Below are 26,194 nucleotides of genomic sequence, written 5' to 3'. Positions count from 1 at the left end.
GATATGCTTTACAGCACTCAATATATGTGCTGTGTTAAAATTCTAAGATAAACAAATCCTACTTGTGGAGGGAAATTAGCCCTATGAAGAAGGCTGTACTTCCAGGAGTATCACCAAGTTAGAAGTGTATTTTGTTCTTTGTGTACACACTTCGTAACTCTGATAAGATTGGGTAAGATTTACATGAATAAACTCAAACTCATGAACTTAAACAATCCCTTTAATATAAGAAACATATCCAACTTTCAAATACAAATTGGAACCAACTAACAAAAAAAAAACTCAAAACAACTGTCAGAACGCCAAAAAGAGCTTATGCAAAACAGTGCACATTTATTCGAGGTATTGTATCCACAAAAAAATAAAACAATGTTTACCTAGCAAGGCAAAAGCAGTTAGGTGGCATGTACTGAGTAAATGGATGTAAACAGTGTAAAAGTTCAGAATGTTAATAACAACCAATTAAAAAAATAGGTTATGAAAACTGGCAGAACCCAGTATATTAAAGAAAAAGAAGCCAGAGGCATGCAAAATATTATTTGTTAAAATACATTCATCCATGTGGCTAAGTGAAAGTCACAAGCTAGTGAGACGGATTTAGAAATACAGTTTTATTTAGTTATTTTCTTTAGATTGATTGTCATTCAGTTTTCCACTGAAGTGGAAGGATTGATGAAAAGCTTGTACAACCCACTGCTAAATGAATTTTTGAAGACTCCAAATAGGTGTCACAAGAGACTTTTTCTTTTTTAGGTAACTATGTTTTTCAGGTTTAGCATGATATACAATCTCACTCAAATTCTACAAGCAAATGGTGCATAATCTTTTACCATTTTGAAAGGTGTAAGCTTGGAGACCAGTTGCTCCAGATGGAATTGAAAGATTATCATGTTTTTTCTCACAAGAGCAGTGACAAACTCCAGGGGAAATCTGGTAAGCCACTTAACGTTTTTATTTCAAACACAGAATATATTGGCAACCAAGATATATTAGCGGAATCTGAATCATGACCTGCAGTGCATGTGCTTTTCAGAAAAATCAAGTTTTGTTTCAGATACGCATCAGGAGCCTAAACAGTGTGAGGCTTTTCACACTGAAGCAATTGTACCAATGCCATCCATCCGCCTTAGACACACTTACAGGTCTTTCTTGTCTTCTGCTTCGCTTGAACTGTCCTGAAAACAGAGAGATTAAAAATTATGTTTTATGTTGGCAAAATCAGGAACTGTTGACTCCAGATGCCCCATTTTGCCCCCTTGTACTGAACCTGTTTGTTCACTCCAAAAAGCTGCAGTCCCATCAATACTCCCCACATAACATGTGTGCTTCAGATTCTAATACATTAACAGCCATGCACCCTACTGCTCTCTGTTCATGTTACAATTGAATTGTGAAGCAAACTAAGCAAAAGGTGTTTTCTTCTAACAACTCCTAGGGATAAACCAGTTGAATGCGCTGGGTGCTAAGTATCTTCTGTACTTTCAGTCAGAGGTAAACGGAAAAAAACTTGAGGATGTGTATCACGGACTACAAGGCCGTTGGCAATGCAGCAGCACTACTGTGGCTCATTGCACTAGGAGGCATAAAGACAGGACACAGATGGTGGTCTCAACTTCAGAACACAGAGACCAACTGGGCAGTCTCTGTAGAAGGACAGGATGAAGCCAGGAAATCAGTACGCAGCTTTACACACCGCAAGATGATAACCACCTCAGATTTGCCTTTTTTGTTTGTTTTTTAATACACAGCCAAACTGCCCTTCTTGAGAAGTTGTCACCAGAATGTTAACATCATTGATGTATTTTATCCCAAGGCCACTACTTGTAAACAGACTAACATTCATGTTTACTGACAGATTTCAGTCAAAACTGACAGGCTGAGGCAGATGTTAGGCATGCAACATACAATCACCTCTCAGACAAAAAGAACAAGCAGGGCTCCCAGTTTTACCACAATTACTGTACATAGTATGAGTATTCTAGCTATGCACATATGCAAACCCAATCAAACTGCTAATTCTGCTTTAGTTTATGTTTTTTTGTATTCCGTACTTCAGTTGAATTTTTATACTAGCCTGTTTTTAGCCTAGGCATTTTTTTTTTCCTTCTTGCATATTAACAGTATTGCAACATTTATAACCTAGTGTTGCAAAAGCATGTTTAGAGAGCAAACAAAATAAAATGGCACCTATGAGCTATGTATATACCACACACACTATTGCTATCATTTTCTCAGAAGCTTCTGTTTGATCTGAATCTTAACTCCCAAGCGACAGCCAAATAGTGTCTGCTGATGACCTGAAGAGCAAAGAAGAAAATGCTAATAGCTTTGCCATCCAGTTCTTACAAGACAAAGTTTTACTATTTTGATGAAGTTTAAGGAGTGCTGCCCATTGTAACTTCATGCTGTACTAAAGATTTTGGTAAATTCCTCGCATCATAAACACCTAACAAGCAGATTTTTGCTGGTACAATTTCAGAATGTTGCATTCATACAGTGAGCCAGAACCACCTACCTGAAGCCGTTCATGTTCTTTCATCAGACGGTCATATTCTCTTTTAAGGCCTTCAGACTGCTTTTTAACAGCTGTCACTTCATTATTTGCCTTGAAAAGAGCTGTAAAAAAATCAGAATTTGTGTTATTACTTGTATTCCTGCAGTTCCTCAGAGCCCTGCTTATATATTAGGGCTCCATTGCACTCGACGGCCCTTCCTCACAAAAAGCTGAAATGTAAAATGGAGCATCACAGATGGACACAGAAAGAGACAAGGAGGACAGGGAAGGGAATGACTTGTATTCAAGAACAGCAACACAAGGAACAGGAAAGCGTTATATGTAAAGCAAGGGCAAGACCAGTAAACTTTTGACTGAAGTAAGAAATGAGTGAGACTAGTCTTCTGTCATATTGCAGGAGACAACTCCAGAAAAAAATAAAACTCTACAACCCCCAGAGCAAAACTGTCAGACATCTTAAAAGGAAGACAGTATTCAAACACTGCACAGGATTTTAGCAAAGTAACCGAGGCTGTCTATCAAACGGGGGTAGGAGGGATATAGGGATATAATACATTATTACAGGAGCACTGACCCCCTTTTTGCCCTATCATCTGTTTTACCACTCATGAGTTCATTCGCTAGAACTGTTGCTTTATGGATGAGAAGGCAAAAACGGTGGTGGTGGGACAGACAACCAAAACAGGCTTTTCCTGTGAGGAAAAAGTACTTATTTTTCTACTCCCTACTTCAGCAGTAATAAACCAAGAACAAGTATACATAGCAGGTCTATGCTGCAGTGCGAAGTACCAGGAATCCACAGGGGCTAATTTACAATGCAGGGTAAATCAGCATAAAGTTTCATAAAATCATTACTCCTGAACCGTTACGTGAGCATTCAGTAAGGTCACTTAGACATCATTACATACCTATGCTATAAGTATCCCACATATCTGTATAAATTTTTCTGCTGTAACAGCACAGGCATATCCAAAAACTTGATTTACTCATGCAGAGGAACATTGCTAATGACCTATAGGGCTGCCTCACATAGCAGATGTTTCTTTCTATTTGTACCACTGAGATCTGTGCTTTTAAATATGGCTATTTTCCTTATTCCAACAATGTGGATGATCCTTTGTGAGCTGCCTGAGGCAGACTGCTCCTTCCCAGAGACCTCCCAGACACTCAAGAACTGCAGCACTTTTGAGAGCCTGCTCTCAAAAAGGTTTTGAGAGCCTGCTCTCAAAAGCTGAGGAGCTAGATGTGCTTTCTGTTAAGCACCTAGCTACAAGCACTCTCGTCTGAACCGTATTTCACTTTGGGAGCTTACTCCTGATCCCTAGTTCCTGGGACATCAGGACACAGATCTTGAAAACTTTCCTGCATGCACAGAGGAAAATTCCCTCCTCATTCCCTGTTTTTAATTAATTTGGATGTTTAGATTCAAAATAATTTTGAAAAAAATCTCATATTAAAAACCTTCAAGTGTTTTTCCAGTAATATGACTTTTAACTTGCCTGAAATTCTGATCTACTGAAGTTAATTACATTTAAGCCTATTGACTCCATGGTGATCAAAAATTCATTCTGTACCTTTCCATTCTTTCTTTCACTTCACTTTGCAGAGTTATCTTTTCAATGCAATCTTGACAGCATCAGTGCAAACATCTTTTTCTAAAAGTCTTGGTATTTGGATAACCATGATTTCCACATGTCTGGCAAGTAAAACCCCACTGCATTTACTCTTTCTGATCCTCTCTCTACTCTTGCTACTGTTTAAAATATGGATAGTGAAATTTGGAAATCACTGTAAAGCAGTGACAATTTGACAAGCCTCTGACTGTTAAGCTGTAGGCAAAATTCACATCCATATGCCATTTCACCTCTGCTAAATCTGCCAGTTTTCCAGTTAACTACCGTGAAAATACTGTATTTCTGAAGAAGTCCTAATTGATCTAACGCTATTCAGCTGTTTACAAGCAGCAGCACAGTACATTAGGGGCATCTGAAAACAACTGTATCTTTAAAACTTGAACAAAGTATCTGAAGGTATCTGCAAATCAAGAAAGCAAACAAGCCAGCGCACTGTTTCAATGTTTTGACCAAAACAGATGTGTGACAGGAACACCTCACCTAACCCCAGAAGGGGAAAAAGCAAAGAGCAGATTGTCCTTTCCACCTGCCTTGGCTGCGGATTAGAAAAATCGGCCTCGCTCCTGCTGGGGCCACACAATAAAAAAAAAGTGTCACATTTTTGACCACATGAATTCTGCAGCATGCCAGCTTCTCTGGATGTCTTCTTGTCAAGCAACAGAGCCTCTCCAGACGTCACTGCTCAACTGTTTTGCCATGACATGAACACTGCCCTACAGCCAAATCAATTGTACAGGTATATTGTTTGTCATATGGATCGCATCAAACGAACACTGCCCCAGCATAAACCAGAAAATAGTTCTTGTACACAACACAGTCAGTTATTGCTTCCAGCTTCCATCTGGCCTGTTGTTTAGCCTCAAAGGAGACAGAGCAGCTGGACTGGCAGCAAGCAAAACCCAAGAGCTGATTGTTCCTACCAAGTAAATGCATGAGCAGGCATGAGGTGAGAGACACTGCTTCTATGTTAATGCAGCTAATTAGAAAAAAAGTCATTAGGTTCCAGAACTGGAATGCACAGACTACTTTGGGTTGGAAGGGACCTTAGAGACCGTCCAGTTCCAACCCCCTGCCACAGGCAGGGACACCTCCCACCAGAGCAGGTTGCCCAAAGCCCCATCCAGCCTGGCCTTGAACACCTCCAGGGATGGGGCAGCCACAGCTTCTCTGGGCAGCCTGTGCCACCCTCAGAGTAAAGAATTTTTTCCTTTAAGGGGAAATTGAATGCCTGCTCCTTGTAATGCCAAAAAAAAACCCATGGGCTTCTAAGGCTTAAAACTCAATTCTGAAAGAATTCTTCCTAATGTCTAATCTAAGTCTCCCGTTTTTAGTTTAAAGCCAATTCTGCATGTCATACAGAGTCCCTCCCCAGAGCTTTCCTGTAGGCCCCCTTTAGGCACTGGAAGGATGCTCTAAGGTCTCTCCCAGAGCCTTCTCTTCTCCAGGCTGAACAACCCCAACTCCCTCAACCTGTCTTCACAGGAGAGGGGCTTCAGCCCCTTGATCATCCTTCTGGGTCTCCTCTGGGCTCATTCTAATATGTTCAGGTCCTTCTTGTGCTGAGTGCAGCCTCAATACTGTGAAAGGTAGAACATCTTTTTCCATTATTTCCCTTTCCCTTTGAAGAAATTGAAAAAAATCCTTAGGGCAGTTTAATATCAGAAGACGTTTATGGAAAACTATCCTGTTACACTTAAACGTGTGATTGGAGGTCCATAAAATGATACAACATGTACAGTCAGGGAAAGATAGAGGACTTGTCCTTCCCTTACCACATTCTCTGTATCTTGTTCCAGGATAAAGAGTTTACTTCAGAGATCAGATTCCTCTGAAGTCCAGTCCTACAGCCCAGTAGCTGCACTATTTCTGTTACCTTCTAATTTTAAGAAGTATGGAGAAACAAAAAGAGTAGAATAAAATGAAACAACAGCAACAGAAGCAGCCTCCACCCCCCTTCTTCGGGCCTTCTGCACAGCCACTAGTCCTGGTCTGACTGAACTACTTGATTTAGAGTGCTCACCACTAAGGAAATTTGGTATGGTCTGGAATTTAAAATTAGTGTTGCTCACAATACAAGTCAAAAGCTCAAATGATTTGGAGTAGTTTAAGACTACAGAAGATCTCTCTCTTTTGAGAATACTCATGTTGAGGAAGAGCTAGACACATTTCAGAATTTAGGCACAGATGAGACAGGATTTGTCAAGAAATCTTTGGGAACACAGCTCCAGTCAAGTAGTTCCAAATCAATTCTGAATTCTCTCTTGAAGATATAATGATCAGATAAACACGAAATGAGAGAAGGCAGAGCCAAAAAAATTACACCAAGTGATTTCAAGTACCTCTGACAACCTCAAATGCAACATCACTACAAAGTGACATTACAGCAGATGATGTAAATGCCCTTGTATAAACAAAACCACGCTTGCTATATGTAGTACCAACCCTCTGAGACAACAAAAAATGAATATAAGCTTTTCTTGCATGTGACATTGTGCAACGGCTCCCACCACGGTTACGATCTCAGTTAAAAAGGTTAAGAAAGATGGACTTTGGTTTCTAAACCTCCCCCTGTCACTGGCTCAATAACACGAGACCACGGTCAATTCATTCCCCTGTCTCATGCCTCCTATTCCCAGCTTACAAAAGAAAGCTGATAAAGGGTGATACTTTGTTTGTTTGATTTTAAGAACTGGAGTGTTTCAGCAGAGCTCAACGTCAATACGGTTTTCATGTGTGTGTCACTAGCCTGCCTAGCAGCACAAAAGCCCAGCTGAATTCTCACTGGTGGCAACAGTTCTAGGAAATGTATTCACAAGGTCTCTGGTAATCACTTCTATCTTTCCAACAACCAGTAATCTTAGTGTTTAGGGGAAAGCTGTATATCTGTACATGCACGCTTTCTAGAACAGTCAACAGTTTAAAAACTATTTCTAAACCAGCCCTCCCCACGTCTTGCTGTTCTCTTTACTCCTGTCTCCTACAGAGCTGTGCAACCATGAAACAAAACCCACCCTTGTTACACATTCTGTGCAGCGCACAAACCTCACTGAAGGATGCACAGAGGTTTCACCAGAATTTTCTCCTGCCCTCATTGTATGTCTAGGATAAAAATACATATAAAGAAAGGGTATTTTCAGGGAAAAGTCAAACTGAAGTTCAAAGGCACCAAAGTTCCTTTGATAAGTTAGTACAAAGAGTGAAATCCTAACAGCAGAGACATAGACACGTTATCTTTGCATTTCTTCTCCATGTGGCACCACAGTCTCAGCTCAAAGATGCCATGAAGCCACAGCTCAACAACTGTACGCAGGTGCTGGGGACAACAACGTCCACTGTGCTCCATTAGCCAGAGGTAGAAGCTTTAGGTGCACGTCATTTGCTACGAGACACTGTTAGAACAGTAAGGAAGGGGTCAACAAGCTGGCCAGGAGTCCACCAGGAACGCCAGCCTGTTCTCTTACAAGACTCGACCGATACTAGCTGTTCTGTATCAATTTCTGTTGTGTAAATAAAGCTGGAGCCTCCACCATACACCAGGACAGCGTCACCAAAAAGATGACCCGAGATAGCAGAAAGTGGAATAGTACAGCCGTGCGGAAGTCTCCCTCCTGCCCTGAAGGTCCCATAGTTACAAAGAGGGATTTCACACAACAGCATTTCCACAGCGCAGGATCTGTGAGCGAGAAAACAAATTTAATGCGCTGGAAGTCCCAGTCCTGCCCTCAACCTGAGGATGGCTGCTTCACCAAACGTCCTTTGACTCCGACCTCATCTCCAGCTGCAGATGGTTTGTGTTGGGGTAGATTTTTGGATAATTTTCAAAGCCATCAAAATGAAACAAAGTAACATACCACTACTTACATCTATTATACTTGTCACAATTAGCATTTTGGATAAATGAACATTGCAGCAATGCCACATTTCACAGATCAAAAAAACAGTTGTGAATTTGCATGGCAGTTGCCTAACACTGCCCAATATCGTACTACCTCTTCTTTCCCCACAAAAATCCCATAGGTCTGATACTGGCAGCCACAGAGAGCCTTTAATTATCTCAGTCAACATTTTGTTAGAAATGCATCTAACGTGCATCAGGAAAAGCACGCTCACCTCTGCATTGCCTGCTCCTAAGATTACTCATACTTATTTTAGATAGTGAGACATTTTCCTTAACTGACAAGTGTATCAATAAAATACCATCTCAGAGGGTTTTTAAAAAAGTCGTGTTATTACATGTCCAGGTATGCTAAAAATGGATTTACGCTCCGAAAGTGCTAGCCACACTGCTGGGTGCCTATAAAGTCCCCAGTATGTGGGTCTGCAATAAAGGAGTGAAGAACTAGCCCCCTTTCCTTCACACCCTCAATAAAGAGAAAGAGGGCCTCAGCAGGGATAGGAAGGTCAAGTCTGAAAGGAAAACAAATTCGGCTGAAATCTTTGCCACTTGCTTCCAACCATTCTTCAGATTTTAATAATTTCTCTACTCAGTCTCTTTGTCTTGTACTTCTACTCGTTCATCTCTACCTGTCTAGAGCACAGTAAGTGGCAAAATATCTTCTTAGGATTTCACTTATGGTTAATTGAACAAAAATATACGGTAGGTTGCATTTCCTGTAAAAGGTAGAAAGCTGAAGAACTAGAGATGAGTCTCCTGAATGTTTGCAGTAGTCACTGTATACACTGAAATTTCAGTCAAAATTTCAGGAAGAGGAGACACACAGCATTTTCTCTGCCAGAAGTTGTAAAGAGCATTTCAAAACGTTAAAGAAAATTTACCACTCCCATGAAGTCACAGCACTGCTCTGATACTAAACTGACTTATTGAAATGCAAAGCAGACATGCTTAGGATGATTCCTAAGCATTCCTCTATTGAGGTACCTCACCTTCTGACACGTAGACTACTACAACATAATATATCACCCTCACACCATGTGTAGGTAGGTTTACAAATGTACCAGACCAGTGGATATTCGAAAGTACTTGGTGAAAAAGATTGCATTTGTTTTTCCAATTCAAGCAGAGCAACGACCAATCAACCAGAAAAAAATAAAATCACAAATTTCTAATTCTTACTGACATAGCAGGAAAAAAAAAAACGGGAAACTTATTTTTTTATATTAGTTTTGCTTTGTTTCATATCCAGGTTGCATTACCTACACTCTTAATCCCCTCCCCCTCAAGTGTCCCCAAAACTTCAGGGACTGGACTTTGTGGACATAAAGGAAAGGATCCATTTTAGTCATGCTCAATGGCATGCAAAAAATTGACAAGCTTGTTTTACCTCTAACAATCCCAGCTTTGATTTTATGTAATTCATTTCTCACACTTAGTGAGCATGAAACTCAGTATTTACCTGCTCAGTTGCAGAAGTTTCAAAAGAAACAGCAAGTTCAATTCACGTGCAAACTCTTAACACTCCATATTGAAGTTGTCTACAGATGTGCTTGGTATCAAGTACTTCCACAGCTTGTTGGCTGTCAGTTTGCTCAAAATAAGGTATAAGAATACTTACCAAAAAAAAAGATAGACGTACCTCAACACCATTTAGCTGATGATGGTAATTAACACAATCATGGGGTTTTCTGTTTGATGTTTTGGCAACGAGGGGGGTGGCATCAGGAGGAGGGGTATAAATATTTCCTGATTCATTCCTTAAAGAAATCCTCTCCCCCACTTTTTCCCCCCCCCCCCCAACAAAAAGTCTCAAGCATGCCTTAATTTATACATCTTTCTGGTGGACAACAGCCTGCATGGAGAATGCAGCTGAAACAGCATGTGGTAAATCTATTTATTCCTTAGCTCCCTCTAGCACTCCTGACTGAAAAGCTTACATTTTATTAGTGTCACATACCACCAGTTAGTTTAAATAAAACATATGCATTTATGTTTTTCATTGATCTTGTCACTTCAAAGGCAGCTTTCCTTCATTTCTTTAAGAAAACAGCAGGAGAGGGAAAAACCACAATCAAACCTGCCTGGGAATGCGAATTAATGAGACCCTCTGTTTAAAGATTCGTGTTGCTTCAAGCCCAGCTGAAAACAGCTGTTCTTGTTTGTCTTCCCAGTGGACAACGAAAAACGATTTCATGAAATATTTGGTGTTGCTATTTTTGAAGCTTTGTAGCAGTGCCCTGCAATATGAAAGCAGTACTATGTTTTGATGAAAACATGCTATCTGGTACCACAAAAATCTGTTTCGTAACAGTCTGAACATCTGATTAATGCTTACAAGGTCACAGATAGTGTTATCTTAAAAACATTAATTTCAGATGAGTAGGTGTTGTTCGTAAGCACCACACACCTTGGCAGATCCAAATAGAGCAGATTTTACCTGTTTGGTTCTGTCCTATCTCAACACAGATTGCCAAGAAAGCAGTTTTGACAAGCTAAACCTTAAACACGGAAGCTGCTGACAGGTGTCATGCTATAAATTGCAAGGAATGTTTCCTTGCAGGCTAAAAAGGGATTAAAAAAATAGCGCAGTCACTTCTGTTGCAAGAGATACATACATTTAGAATACTAGTCAAAGACTTACCTGCTACCTGACCTAACACTTCATACTAAAAAAAAAAACCAAACTGAAAATCACAGAATATCACTAGTTGGAAGGGACCCACAAGGATCAAGTCCAACTCCTGGGTCCCCAAAGGACCACCCAAAAAAGTCAGACCACATGTCTGAGAGCGTTGTCCAAACGCAAGCAGCCTTTGGACACAGACTTAACCACATTCGTCCCCATTTTATACATTGATACTGGCTGCTATACATAACACAGGAGATCAGTCTGATGCCTACAGCAACCTGCAACTGATTCCATATCCTCCAAATGTCACCACTGAACAAATCAACTCAACACCACTTAAACATATCAGTTTGATTTGTTAATGATTACCATTTAACTAAGGGTGTTCAAATTACACCATACACATTTTTGTAACAAAAACATTTGCTAAGAACTAGCCATGGTGATGACATTGTTCCTGTTCCTAGTCAAATGTAAAGAAACCCCAAACCAAGAGTTCCTGTAAACTGTAGTTAATGCTACATTTAGAATAAAATTTTGACTTCCAGTGTTGAAACAATCTTTTTCATAATTACAAACAAGTCCTAACCAATATTTACCATTTGATGTCTTCTGTAACTCTGATTTCAAGTGTTCAATTTCCTTCTTCAATTTTTCATTAATTACTTTTGCTGACTCTTTATTTCCATTGCTTCTTCGTTCATTCAAGGCCTATTAAAAACCATAGATTCTACAATTAGTTCTGGTTAAATTAGTTGAATATTAATGCCAAACTACCAGAGAATATCAGCCTTCACTTTGCAAGGTGACAAGTTTTATAAAATGCCAGTACAACACAGGCAGATAGTCAGTTGTTCCAGGGATAAAAATTAAAAAAATAATAATAAATTGCTCAATTTTATAAGTTGATATCAAGTCCTGTTGTATATGTATGTGTATATGTGGCATTACCTTCCACATAACAGGACCTGGCATCTCTGTATCAAGCCCACGACTGTTTAGGTTATAAAAGGCTTTTCAAAAAGACATATACTGAGACTTCGTGTGATGTTTATATGCAACTTTTTTTCTAATAATTAAGTTATCCTGATTTAGATGTCACAAATCCCTCATTTTAGGTTCATAGCTACCTCTTTAATCTTCAGAATACCTCAATATCCCGAATAGATTTCCGCTGAAATTCAAGTAAAAACTAAGAAAGGATTCAAGAGTAGCCCTGTACGCACTGGACACAAGAGCAGTATACTCCCCATACCCTGAAAATGTTGGCACTGCTATACTTATGCATGCTCTTATCATTAAGTCATCAGTAGCAATTGTCTTAAAGTATCATATGTTAAGGATTAGACTCCATAATTAGACCCTTTCCTCATATAACTTCTAGGAGCCAACCAAGCAGTGTCTCTGTTGTGACAAAGGCAAAAATAGTGCTAAATGCTTCAGGGGAAAAAGAAAAGAACTGAGATGAACAGCTGTTAGGTGAACTCACGGTATGGGAGCTTACTGGGAACGAGGAGGAACAGAGGGGAGAGATTACTTCAGGAAGAAAAAGAACAGTTTATAAAAACTGTTAAACAATCCAAAGAAGGGAGCTGAAGAGAAGTTTTCAGATGCACTGTAACCATAGCGCAGAGATTCTATTTCACTACTGGTAACAAAACCATAGCCAATTTGTTATGAAATAAAGCTAGAGGGGCCTCACATCGCCTTTACTTTCTCAGCTCTTTCTATTAATACAGTTATTTCTATAAACTTTTGTCTTACGTCCAGTGCACTGTAGAACCTTTGAACAGGAGACAGTGCAAAACACTGGAGTAAACTTACAGGATTTATACTTACAGCCAGAGTGCCCTGTGTACTATTGCTTTTACCTCTCTGACAGCAGAATGAATCACATTTGTATTATGAACGCAAATGCAGGGGGCCAAGCCTCAGAGGAACCTAAGCCATAGTATCTCTATGAGGTTATAAAACAAAGATTCTGAACATTTTGCATTTTCAGCACAAAGGAGACCTAGCTACAGCATGCTGATTGTAACTGTGGTTACCATTGCTTTTGCAAATCATAAAATCAAAAATACAAATAGAAACAGACAGGAATGCAGCTTCCAGTTGCTGGCTATCACTTACAAGCAGCTAAGAGAATGTGTTGCTTGGGAAACACACGCTTAAGGGTGAATGCTGAACAAAAGGAGGACTTTTGGCCAAATCCCAGCAGGACAGAGAGGAAAAAGCGTAGCAGGATGCAGCAAAGAGACAAGCTCCAAGGCTATGGGTGGAAGTCTGGATTATTTTGTCAAAATACCAGACTCTCAAGATTTTGGGATCATTTCATACTTTGGAAATAGGTAACACACACCTTAGTGATCCTCATTTCATCATACCTTTCAAATACCTGCATTTATTTATTTATTTATTTTTTAAAAGCCCCTCTAGTACTTTTTGCCCAGAGTTGGTTCCCTTTGTCTGGAAACTTACTACAAAAAAACAAAAGGCAAAAAAATGGTGCTGGTAACTACAGACACTGCTCCAGACAGACTGTAAGGAAACCGACACACACCTACAGTGAGTTTTGTTTTGACAATGCACTGTATTGAAGAGTGCTGCAAAAGCCTTCATATGCTGGATATGCAGCTTGGCTTCTGGTTCATTCTCTTCCAACAGAAGTCAAAGTAACCACCAACAAGAAAAGATTTCATCCATCCAGACCTTTGTTATTTCCCTTCCTGCATAATAGCTTAATTTTATCCGCTCTTCTCCAAAAATAACACGGTTTTGGTCCACTGATGGTGGTTCTTTTAGGTAAGAAATGTTTGGTACTACCCTCATTAATACTACAGCAGTGCCTTACTGAGAAGGGAAGGTACTAGGGAGTAGGCTGATCCACCATAAAAATACATACAAGAGTACAAAATACAATAAATACAAAAGACCAATTTTGCAAGTTAGAAAAAGACATCTCAGGACCAGAGCAAGTCCTGCTTAGAAGAGACAGCCAGCATCAGCACAGCTGTATTGTAGGCTTCTCTGTACTGGACCGCTGTAGCCCTGACCCAAACAGCCAGCTGTTTAGTGTAAGATGAATAAAATTAGTGTCTCCCTCTACTTTACTAAGATTAAATTCAAACAGATATTTTAAGAATTTATTAATATTTGACAAAATTTGTCCCAGAAAGACAGAACTTCCTCCATGTACTTGTACTGCTTTAGTTTCCCTTGTTAATAAAATGCTCCTGAAATTTGTATTCAGTATTCTGAATTACGTATGGTGAGAAAATTATTCTTCCTTTTTCAAACAGAAAAAGAACACAGTTTGCTACTGAATTTATCTCCAGACTGTTTTGTACTAACTACTTTCTGCATAAGAAAATGAAAAATGGTAAAAAGATACCTCCTGCAGCCTCTCATTCTCAGCCACGTATTTTTTGGCTGCTTCAGTAGCGTCGTTTACTTGCGTTTCCAGAGCCGCATGAGATGCCATGCTTTTTGCCAACTGAGTAAGAAGGGTAATAGTACGTCTCAATACACTGGTGAAGAAACACAGTGAACAGCACAGTAATTCACAGCACAAATTAAAAACGAAAAAACAAAAACAACACACAAAACCAAACCTTTTTATCTGTCTTTCAGCATTAGATGTGAAAATGAAGACACAAAGCACCTCAAGGGAAACATCCAGACTCCATGATGACAAGTAATAGCAGAGTAAGAGACTGAAAATGTATTTTCATCCAACAAAAATCTGTTTTTTACTTGAAAAGGTAACACGCCCCTCCTCCCCAAATCTGCAGCCATTAGGGGATTAGACACCTCTTTGCGTAAAGGCCAAAATACTCTTACGTAACTTTCTGTTTTAAATATGATGGATCTCTGAATACAACACACAAGCAATAGGTTATGGTAACGAGCATGATTAAAAACAACGACAGCAAACAATACCCCTCCCCAAAAGGCCTTACCAGAATAAAATTAGCAATATTTTATTAACCCTCCTATTAACTCTCAAAGTACTCTGTCAGTACAGTATAAATCAGAACATACATGAACGTCAGCACTCATCTGGCATCTCAAACCTAAGCTTTGCAAATACCTTCCTTGACTTGAACTAGTGATTGCTTCTTCGCATCACTACTTCCATTATTTATCCATCTTGGAGTCTGTCAAAATGGTATGTTACTGAATCAAGGAAAAGCCAAAGCAACACTGAATTAAATTCATTCCTGCTGCATAACTATACAGCTGCTCTTCAAAAAAAAAAAATAATATTTGAAAATCCACTTTGTTTTTTCATAACTGAAAGTGTATTAACAGACCTTGTAGCTCCCAAGGTGAGCCTTCCACCTGCTTTTTCACTGAAAGCTCATCTTCTGACTGTTCTTAATAAAAAAAAAGTTACTCTATGTCACTGTTTATCCAAGATACAGCAGCCAGAAGACAGTAAAACATCATTACTAAAACAGAATCACAGTATTGTGTAGGTTGGAAAGGACTTCAAGAGGTCATCCTGTCCGAGGTCCGGCTGAAAGCAGAGCAGGCAGAGCAGACTGCTTAGGGCCTTGTTCGGCTGAGTTCCCCCCATCTCCAATGCCAGACATTCCACAGACTTTTGGGGTCCTTCTTCTAGTGCTCAACCACTCTTGACAGTGGAAAACTACTTTTAATCACAAGTTCCCAGGTTTCAGTTTGTGCCTGTTGTCTCCTGATACTCCAGTGTGGATCCACTGAGGAAAGTTCACTCCATCTTCTCGACTCCTTCCAACTAGACAGCTGGAGAAAGCAATAGTCTTCCCCTCCACTTCACTTCTTAGGCTGAAGCTGAGCACCTTCAGCACAGGCTTGTATGTCACACAGTTCAGTGCCCAGCATTCTTGGGCCTCTCTGCAGTACTGCAGTACGTCAATGTCTGTTTTACAATGGGGAGCCAAAACCCTACGTGGTCCTGCAGCTGCAGTCCCACAAGCACCAGATGGGGGGAAGTCATCATTTCTCTTGGCCTGCTGGCTACACCCTTGCTATTACAGCCCAATAAACAATTGGCTGTCCACGAGGACCCCCAGGTCCTTTTTGGTGAGGCTGCTTTTTACCCTGCCAGTTAGTCCCCAGCCTGTATGCTCTATGGGGTCATTCTATCAGACGCAGGACTTGCCACCTGCCTTCGCTGAACTTCACGAGGTTTCTGCCAGCACATTTCTCCAGCCTGTCTAGCTCCAACTGAACAGCAGCCCTGCCCTTCAAGACATTAACCACTCTGATTTGGACTTTAACAGTCTGCAAGCTTGCTAAGAGCACACTAACTCATCATTCAAGTTGTTAATGAGGTCATTAAACAGTACTGGGTCCAGTACCAATCCCAGAGGGACACCAGCTAGAACGTACATCACTAATCACCATCCTTTGAGCCTGGAGACCCAGTGAATCTTCCACCCTCTTTTTTTTTTTTTTCCCATCTCCCCAGACCGTATCTCTCCAGTTAGGCTATCAAGATACCAAAAGAGACTTGTCACAGGCCTTGCTAAAGGCACACAACAGCCACTGCTCTGCCCTTTGTCCACATCGCCAGCCATTTCATCACAGAAGGCAACAGGAATGATCAGGCATGATGTCTGCTCAGTAAACGTGATGGTTTTTCCTAGTCACCATAAGGCCATTTCCAGGGTCGTAAAGGTTAAGGAAGATTTGCTCCACAACCTTTCCAAGGACCGAGGTGAGGCCGCTTAGTCTGTGTTCTCTTCTCCTTGAAGACAGGTGAGACACGTGCCTTTTTGCAGTCATCAGAAACCTCCCCTGATCACCAGGATCCTTCAAAGACGACAGAGCACAGCTTCACAGCAACCCTGGCTGTTGCGCAGATTTGTTCTAGGATACTGCACATCCTTCTGCATGTGTTCACTCTAGGATCCTACAGATTTGTGTATGTCCACTTTGCTTAAGTTCTCTCCAGCTGTACCTGCTGCGGGTAACATCACATTTCCCGCTGACCCTCCTACAACTGGGAGGCCAGAGAGCAGATGTTACGAGCAAAAAGCAAGGCAACGTGAGGCTGGTAATGAGATACCCAATGCCTCAGTCTCTTCTGCATCCTTTGTCATTCAGTCCCCTGCCTGACTAGGAGTTGGCCCATGTTTCCTTTCCACATTTTCAGGCTTTGCACCCACAGCCTCCTTGCTGGCAGGGCTGCACAAGCAGCAGAGAAGTCCTTGATTTAGTGTAAGGACTTTTCTACAACAACATTGCTGTGTTATCAACGTTATTTTTCTCCTAAATCCAAAACACAGCACCATACCAGCTACTATGACGAAAGTTAACTCTCTCCCAGGCAAACACAGGACACTCTGCAACTGTGCACAAGCTTCTAAAGCCTCTTTTTTGTTTCCCGTGCTTTACACATTTGTGTTCAAACACCGAAGATTGGCCTCCCGTTGTTCTGCTTTCAGAAGGGATGTATGAGACCCTTCCTTACTGTGTTGACTTTCTGACACTTCTCAGCTTTTCCCCAAGCCTTCACTTCTCTTGAGAGCATGTTGCTCCCCTGACATACCTAGTTTAAAGACATTTTCAGTTTCACACTCCTGCCCCACTTCATCAGAGACCCTCTTCCTCTAAGGTCCCATGATTGCAGAAGCCAAGGCCAATACACTAAAATCACCCACACACTAACCCGATGGATGCATCCGCTCCACTTCAGCCTTTTTTCCCCCCCCTCACTAAAACTGAAATGAACTCCACCTGAGTCCTCCTGTCCTTTCCCCTTGCTCCCAGAGCTTCGTAGTCCCTTTCCATACCCAAAGATGCCCAAGTGGATGAGCAGCACTGGTTAACAGGGGCCAAGCAGACCTTGGCAGTCTCTCCACTTCAGAGACATCAAGTCATGTTAGTGGACGGGCATCTCTGTCCTACCTGGAGGACAGTCTTGGGTAGCAGCTATGACCCTCCTCTTCTCTGTGCAGATACTTGACAGATGGAGACTCAACTGGCCCCGTTACCTCCCCTGACTGGAGGTCGTTTTCCTCATCTGTTCCCAGTGGTCTGCGATTGCTGGACCACAGATGGAGGAGGAGTTTGTTGTATTACCAGAAGTAACAAGCTTCCAGCCTCCCTCATCTTGGGAATTTCCATCTACCCCTTTTTTGGGATTCTCCACTTAGCCGCTGTGCTAAAATGAACCAAAAGTGACCCAAGGAATGAACCAGGAACATCCAAGTACCTATTCACAGGTACAAGTGACCTTAACTTGGTTGGGTGGCGGTAGCAGGATATGACAAGGAAACCCAAGAAATACTTCCCTCCCCCTCTGTCTTCTGATAAACACTGTATCTGTTTAACAGATAAGCAAAACTACTCTACTAAGAAAAGTCATGCTCTAGCCATTATTGTAGGAGTATTTAGTTCTCCTCAATCTTTGTGAAAGTCCTGTAGCCCCCAGAAGACCTTCGGCAGACCTCTTCAAGTGCACAAGTTTTCTCCACAATTATATCTATTATGGCCACCTGACAAGTTTTCTTCCCTGATAGTGGGAATACGGTCCTGGGGGACCAGCTTCTAACTCTAGTCCAGGACACAATCCAGCTACTCCTCACTTGGAGCAGAGATCAAACACACATTTGTGCATATTTACTTAACCTTTCTGCAGGAAGATGAAGAACATGATACATTCCTATCACTTTTGCACAAGGCTACAGATGACTTTTTTTTTCCTCCGTTTTTCCTGCTCAAGTTTTGTATGAACTTTTCCTTGAAGCTTCTTTATGTACAGCGTCCCTCCTAAGCTTCTCCTTGTAATGATTAACTAAGATAGCCACACATTAGTCCAAGGAGAACAAGTTCATCACAAGTCTCTGTAATTCCAGGCATTTTTTTATTCTGTGTTCCTCTTGCATATCCAGAGAATGTCAAGCAACTCAAAGAACTGCAGAAGAGGGTCAGCATCACCATCAAATGTAGGAAATCTTCTGACCACCATTCCTGTTCCTATTCATTCACGTTATCTGTCCAGTTAGTTCATGTGCTCCTTGTCCAGCTGTGAAGATTTGCAGGTTGCCATGGCTACCGGAAAGATTTGCAGGCAGTCTTGGCTGCTACTGAGCAGTTCAAACTTGCCCTCTCTGTTACCCTGTGTTACTGGCTGTATTCAAACATCTTGAAAGGGATACCACACTATCACAGCAGGCCAGCTGCCACTAAGTGCTCGATCTGAAATAATATCTGAAACTTCCCTTAGAATCTGGAACTTTAAGCTTTAGATGAAATGGTTAAAGTCAGACTCCAGTTTTGCTTCTTAACACAGCAGGATGCAGTAAAATAATCTTAATATGTTGCAAGCTGGCATTAACAGTGCTTTAGTTTTTGACCTTTTAAATTCGTTTTCCTTGTTCCAAAAAAAAAAAAAAAACAAAAAAAACAGGACATATATGTAATGAAAAAAATTAGTACTCTCTGAAGAAGCTTTTCCTGCAAAATGTTTTCTCAAACATTCCAAACATGTTGCTTTCCACGTGTTGCTCACATATCCTTCCAATATTCAAACATTTGTAAGTGATTATTTCCCCTGATCTTGTTTACCTCATAGCCAATCTGCTTGCATTTAATTTTTTTAATCTCTTGAAATCAGCCTTCTGATCTTTTTTTCTAGCTGCATTACTTTGTGCAATAGCTCCCGTAAGAAATCTGCTACGTAGAAATTCAAAAAGCGTTATACTTACAGCCACAGAAATAAGGAAAAACCCGAGATATAGAGGTTTCTTTGTGATCGGAAGAGTTTCATATGAATATGATCAATGGCATTGGTATTGACATTTGCAACCTTTTCAGTCACCTGAATGGCCGAGTACTTTCTAACTTCTCTAATAGCATCTGTAAACAAAAAAAGATTGTTCTTAATCATATCTGTGAGTATGCACACATGATTAACCAGACATAGAACTAGAAAGAGGTATTTGCACTTTTTGCTCAGCATACAGGCAGAGTGCAAACAGTAACATCAGTCATGTGAGCGACATGGTTAGTGACTTGGCAGTGCTAGGTTAACAGTTGGACTAGATGATCTTAGAGATTTTTTCCAACCTAAATGATTCTATGTTACCCATCCATTTTAAAGACAGGTCTTGATAAACCACTGAAGCAATAACATATTTCCAGAGACATGCCAAACTATTACCCAAAACACGCTTGAACAGTTATTTCCAACATTCGCACTCATCCACCAGGAACCTGGCCAAAGCAACACATTCTACAAATGCTACCGGAGACCCAACAGTGTCAAAAAGTCACTGTTGACAATGTGAATTAAAACCCAGCCAGTGGACAAACAATAAGAAAATGGAAAGGGAAGGAAAAAAGAAGAGATGCCTTTTGAAGCATTTACCTCACGTGGAATTTGTTAGATGAGCACAGTAGTAGTATCTACTTTTATGCTTAAACCACATCACAAAAAAAATATTTCTATAACATCCATCAATATAGAAAGCCTATAGTAACACAGATTTGAAGTGAAACTTTGAACAATGCGGTGAAGGCTAAGCCCAAACAAAATACCATATCCCCATGCTCTGTGAAGAATCTAGACCTGCAGTAATCTATTATCTCATTGCTGCTCTACTTTGTCTCAAATCTCTCTCCCCTCTAACATAAATGACCATCACCAAAGAAAGCTTTGGTTAAAGTTTCCAATTGGATTTCAAAGAGAGTAGAAGAAATCCACCAGTTTTCAATCTCAAGCCATTTACTGAAATATCTACTTCTAGTGATATTGAAGATCTAATAGATATAAAAAGTTTATTTGCATTTCCACTACTTTGTTCATTATTAGAAGTACAGAATTACAATTTAGCCTGACTTTATTATATATGCAGTACATTTTTATGTTTCTCTCAGCAGCAGCTTGGAATTAAACGGCATTTTCAGTGTAAGGCACTGGAAACAATCCCCTACTATCCACGTGGGAGAATTATTTCCACCTCTGAAATAAAGGAGATACCACACAAACCAATCAGGACAGACATTACGTGAATTCAGGCAGACAGTCATCAGTCAAGCTCCAGTTTCACTTAAGCTTTACTCCTCCTTTAGAGACCTCAGGCTTTAACAAGCGTAGCCAACAGCTGTTTACTATCTGTGCTGAGTAGAAGTACTCATATAGCCCAGGGCTTTGACATATTCTGGAGCATTATTTCAACAGCAGCTGAGAGAAAGAGTGCCATCTACTGCAGGTTGAGCAGCTCTGCCACATACAGGAATCAAGCCTTCTGCGTAAGAAAGCGAAACCAAGCAGCAGCCGAGGCCAAACTCCATTCTTCCTCTTCATTCACTCCTATATTACTACTGTATTTGGATTCCCAACACAAAACCTATATGTGTCCTCTCCTCTTCTATTCTGTTGCAGAACTTTTAAAGAAATACATTAGGCTTGAATCTGTGCAAATTATCTACTGCCATGAATTCCGTATACCAGCTTATTTTTTCAATTTATTAGAAAGTTGTTTAACACTTACCAAGAAACAAGATGATCAGTAAAACTATTATTGTAAGGAACATCTTGTTCCAAAAAACAGCTATTTTGCTCCAAAGAGGAATCATAAAAATCTTCTGCCATCTGTAAAATAGCATTGTGTTATTCAAAATAATTAAACACTAGAAGAAAAGCATAATAACCTCACAGAAGAAAGCCTTGTTATTGATATGAGACTTAAGTAAGGTCTCTAAACAGCTGTTTTAACTGCAATATAATTTAGAGTAGGTATATATAACTTTCAACAATTCAACTTGCTAGGTTCCCCCCCCCCCCCCCATTCTCAATACAGGCAAAGACAGTTGGTTCAACACAAAAACATCTCATATGGTAGCAGGTACTCTCCAGATGTGTTTTATTTTAGATTTTATTTTAGCATTACTTCGTGTTTGTTCCTGACTACGATAAATTCAGGGATGGGTTGAAGACTGTAAAATCTGTCATTTTTCTACCCAACTATACTTCTTGTTGCCAAGTTAAAAACAAAAACCAAACCAAAACACCCACGAAACCAACCCTTCATGAATTAAGATTGTCTCTACCACCTTTCTTCAGAAGGGTCATCTTTTACATTGATGAGTCTGCATAATTATAAAGTAGAAGGAATTACTACATTCTAACACACAAATGACAATAAAAGGACAAGTCTCACGTTTATATTTTATCAAGAACCTCTTTCAAGAGCATCAACTTGTTGGCTAATGAAATAGCTTCAGACAGGAAGTGCTGCAAAAGCGGTAACGACCACTTATTTTTCTTTTAAACAACCATCTCTTTAATATTACTACATGGAGAGATCTGTAAGAATTCACACTTACAGCACAAATGAAGAACTTCTGGGATGGTCAAATGAACTTAAACCCAGAAGAGACAACAACAGATCAGACAGCTCTCTTTGCTGCAGGTTAGAATCAGTGCTACTGCATAAATACCTACTTATGCTATAAGGGATGTAACGCAGGCATGCTAGTCAGCATCTAATTAACCAGGTAACATCTCCAAATTTTGTTAGGACTATTTACATTTTGCAGAGACCATTAGAATTTGTCCTCTAAGTAGTTTCCAATCTACTATGAACTTAACTTAGACAGTAGCATCACCTCCAACAACGTTCTGCACCAGAAAGAATAAAGTTATTATTTTAGCCTTGTATGCACAATAATTCCATTCAGATCTTTTGGTATAATCTCAATTCTTTTTAGCAGACATCCATAGCCTGTATCAACCAAAAAGCTTAATTAAAGTAAGCCAAGTTACAACTCAAATGAAACCTACTTGTTAACTCTTTAAATATGTGATTCTTCCTGTCTCGTACCAATCTCCACTTAAGAAGTGATTCTCTGATGTAAACATCTTAGACCAACTACACTGCTAAGTTATATTAAGGCTAAAAATTCTCTCTCTTTACTGCAAAGTATACCTACATTATATTCTCATGCTTATTTTTCCCTCTACAAGTAACGTTAACATTTATTAATGCTGTATTGCCTTTTGGTGACAGAAGCCACATAAATATAATCCTTCCAAATTGCAATACTGGCCACCACTATAGATGTTGCAATCACCTGGCAGTCCAATTCTGTCTTTTTGGGTACTTGCATTTTTATATTGTCGATCTACTTGTTCCCCAGGAACTTAAAATCTTTTTAGCAAATTTGAAGAGGAGTTCATTACCCAAAAAACCGCACAGGCACAAGAGATGCAAACAACCTGTTTCTAGACTGATGAGGAAACCGAAACTTTGAAGAACAGCAGTTTCACATTTCTCTAGCTGCACATGCTTTGCCCTGTGACAGAACCAGCTCTCAGCTTGCCAAGATGCGTAAAGCAGAACTGCTGCCCTCCAATACTCTCACAACAGCTACACCTAATCTTTAACCCTACAAGATTCCTGTGGCAATTTTGTTAATAAGATAATTGACCACATCACAAAGGATAAAACTATTTAATTATTTCAGAAACTATTGTTTGAAATAATAACCGAATGCCACAAATCAAACATAAAATGAATCCATTGTATGTTACTAAAAGCACTGTTTTTAAAGTTTAAACAATTTTTGGTAGCTGAATTTGCTTTTCAGCTTCAAAGACTCAATTCAGGTCCTATTTAAGTCATAAGTGAAACCTGTTTCAGTCCTCTTAATGTGTCATCAGCCTGAAGAAACTCTTGCAGCTGGTTGCCTCACATAAGCCATTATTATTAATAATCTGATTACAACTCCCACAATGCTTTTGCCTTCTTACATACGGTTGCACTTCTGATTAGAATACAGAAGAAAACACGGAAACTCAACAATCTATGTTGAAATGCTGAAAATGCTGTTGAAATGCTTAAGTTGTGATACTGGCTGCAGAGGATTCAACCATTTTCAAGACTCTCCCACGGGTTTAAGTTGTCAAATTCTAACTCTGCACACTGCCATTTTTTGTTTTAGTTCTTTTTCCTTAGCATATTACAGTATGCATTCTTCATTCTGAATATATCTAAAGATGCAGAAAAAACATTTATCAGTTTTATACAACACTGAGACAGCGGCAAATTTTCTGGATTTTTTTTTTAGTTACTAATATTCTGCAAAGAAATCACAACTGTTTCTATAGCATCATGTTGAGAAGCTAGCTGTATTTCTTCAGAAGAAATAAAAAGAGCATTACCAAATTTGAACAGCTACTTAGAAGAAACAATCTTAAGGCAACACTACAAGCCAGGCCTCTGCATATAATGGGAGTAACTAACACATTCTGTTTCTGTTTATTTCCCTTACCAAGGGCGTTTGCACGAACGAATGATTTTCTTAATGTTTATATTGCGTTCCAGAAGTATTATTATTTTGTTCAGTTTATATACTTTTATGGAGGCATTTCTTACAGTAGTCCTGAACCTTCTGCATCAAGCTGAAGCCTGTATTTATTTTTGAACAAATGACCACAAATTTCTTACAAGCTTTTCTTACACGTCATATATGGTTAGCTTAAATATCAGATGTGCCTTATCAGTTCTGCACCCACAATGCCTACTGCACACCAAAACGCTGGAGACTTGATAAACAGCTCTTGAAAAGGCCGCTGTGTCATCTCATTTCCTAGTTCATAGCAAGGGGAGGCAGAAAACTTCCTGCACACTGGCTGCTCCAAAATCGACAGGAAGACTTCCCCCTTACGGAAGGGAAGCGCACAGGGGTGGTCAGAAAAATTAACAGTGTGTAAAAAAAACGTTAAGCTCCTTCAGACAGGCTTTGGTTTCCTGAAACTCCTGGCACTCGTGACCCAAGCAGCACGCTCAGATCCCAACTAGCTCACGCTGCAGCAAAGCTGAACGTTTACCAAAAGGAAAAACGCGGAAAGCGGGTGAGAAGCACGCAGCAAACTCCTACCTCAAGGGAGAAATAAACGGCAGGCAGAGCACGAGGATCACTGCTACCTCGCCGTACAGGAAGGTGGCAACTGCCGTCCACTGGAAAGTCATCGTCCCCCGGCGGCCTGCGGGGCTGAGCGCGGCTCGGGCGGGCCCCGCACTGTCGAGAGCTAGGCTGAGTTTCAGAGAGGAAAAAAAAAAACAAACACATTTTTAGGACAACTTAACGGGGGTGTCCCTGCCGTGCTGAGCTCCCCCCTGGCTCCGGCCGCTCGGCCGCAGGCGGCACGCAGCGGGCCGGCCTCCCCCATCGCCGCCGCAGCGCCCGGCCGGGCAGGGCCAGGGCCGGGGCCGGCCCCCGTGAAGCCCCCGCAGCCCCCCGGCTCCCTCCTGCCTCTCCCCCCGGCCCGGCAGCCCCGAGCCCGTCCCGCCCCGCCCCGCTCCCCCCGAGGCCTCCCGGCCTTCGCAACCTGCCGGGCTCCGCGGCCCGATGGCGGCGAGCCGCTCTGGAAAGGGCGGGGAGCGGGGCCTCGGAACGGGGAACGAGGCAGGGGGCAGGCGGCGGGGCCGCTCCTCGCCGCCGGCGCTGAGGGGAGGTGGAGCGGGCACAGCCGGCGGGATGTGGGGCGGCACCGGGCTGACTGACACGGCGGGGAGCCGGGGGCGGTGCCGAGCTGGGCGCCTGCCGGGGGGGAGCGGGGGCCTCAGGCTCGGTTAGGGACGGGACGGGGCGGGAGGACCCCCGCAGGTGGCGCCCCGGTGGGGCTGGGGTCTCCCCGCAGTCTCTGAAGGCATCGCAGGTGCCTGCGGTGGCGCCCCGGGTTTCGGTTCTGGACGGGGAATCAGGACTGGGGGCTCGTGTGGGGCGGCTGGAACTGCAATCCCAGGTGACAGTCTTGAAAATACTCAGGGGCCACTCCTCTGGTGGAAAACACAAGGATCTACACGCTAATATTGGTTAAAATCAACACCTTTTTTTTACATTTAGGCAACAGCTAGAAGCATTTTACTGCAGGAACCTGCTGTGATCATCGTAACACTTCATGACTCGAGCTTATTCGATCAAGGCCTTTGACTCTTTGACTCTGTGACTCCACTCTCTAACGTGCTCATTAGTTTCTGAAGTTCAAGTGAAATGCTGCCTCCCCTCCTCCCCGCGGAAGCATTGCACTTCCCTAGTATGTGGAGATCATGTAAAGCTGTATTCACAAGGTGCTGCCATTATTCATAAAGACACCACAATATCAATCAAACAAGGCCTCAGGCACTGTCAAACAGGTCTGTTTGGACCTCACAAATAAAACTACATTCCTTCAAAAAATCCTCTTCTGTCCTCTGTTGGGTGTGGTGCTTTTCACCAACATAATGAGGCTCCAAGCATGTTATCTCCATGCATTGTTACCCGTTTTCCAATTTCTCAACCATCTTAGCTACCCTTGCAACTCCCCTTCGCTGCCCCTGAGTAACCCTCCCCTCATCGCTTTTCCCCATTGTTCCCAGTCTTGCTATATCTATACCACATTCAGTATTTGATTCAATTATTTAGGTAATCTAGGCCTCGTGGTATTACTGAGGTACTGATACAGTTACAGGGCACTGTAAGCCCTGAAAATTTCTAGTCCTGAAGGACTGCCAAAACTTCAGTTATTTGTGTAGTTCGTC

At 41.3% G+C, this 26,194-nt stretch overlaps 1 protein-coding gene across 1 annotated transcript; it reads right to left on the bottom strand.

Moving 5' to 3' along the window:
• Window positions 1–204: 204 nt before the first annotated feature.
• Window positions 205–25,150, bottom strand: BCAP29 (B cell receptor associated protein 29). Its single transcript, XM_080582461.1, has 8 exons — window positions 25,003–25,150; window positions 24,552–24,707; window positions 21,161–21,261; window positions 19,373–19,523; window positions 14,065–14,200; window positions 11,273–11,384; window positions 2,516–2,616; window positions 205–1,175 (listed from the first exon to the last, which is right to left on the bottom strand). The coding sequence occupies exons 2-8, from the start codon at window positions 24,641–24,643 to the stop codon at window positions 1,137–1,139; spliced, it is 732 nt and encodes a 243-aa protein (XP_080438587.1). The 5' UTR covers window positions 24,644–24,707; window positions 25,003–25,150; the 3' UTR covers window positions 205–1,136.
• Window positions 25,151–26,194: the final 1,044 nt, after the last annotated feature.

Source organism: Anser brachyrhynchus (assembly GCF_964034855.1).
Source record: "Anser brachyrhynchus genome assembly, chromosome: 1".
In the NCBI taxonomy this organism is placed as follows: Eukaryota; Metazoa; Chordata; class Aves; order Anseriformes; family Anatidae; genus Anser; species Anser brachyrhynchus.
This window is presented reverse-complemented; position numbering and strand designations above follow the sequence as displayed.

Excerpts from the sequence above, each read along its gene's own strand:
- BCAP29 (XM_080582461.1), bottom strand. The coding sequence starts at position 24,643 with ATGACTTTCCAGTGGACGGCAGTTGCCACCTTCCTGTACGGCGAGGTA. Across the intron at positions 11,385-14,064 it reads AGAATGAGAGGCTGCAGGAG|GCCTTGAATGAACGAAGAAG; the intron begins GTATCTTTTTAC and ends GGTTTTTAATAG. Across the intron at positions 2,617-11,272 it reads GTTACAGAAGACATCAAATG|CTCTTTTCAAGGCAAATAAT; the intron begins GTAAATATTGGT and ends ATTTTTTTACAG.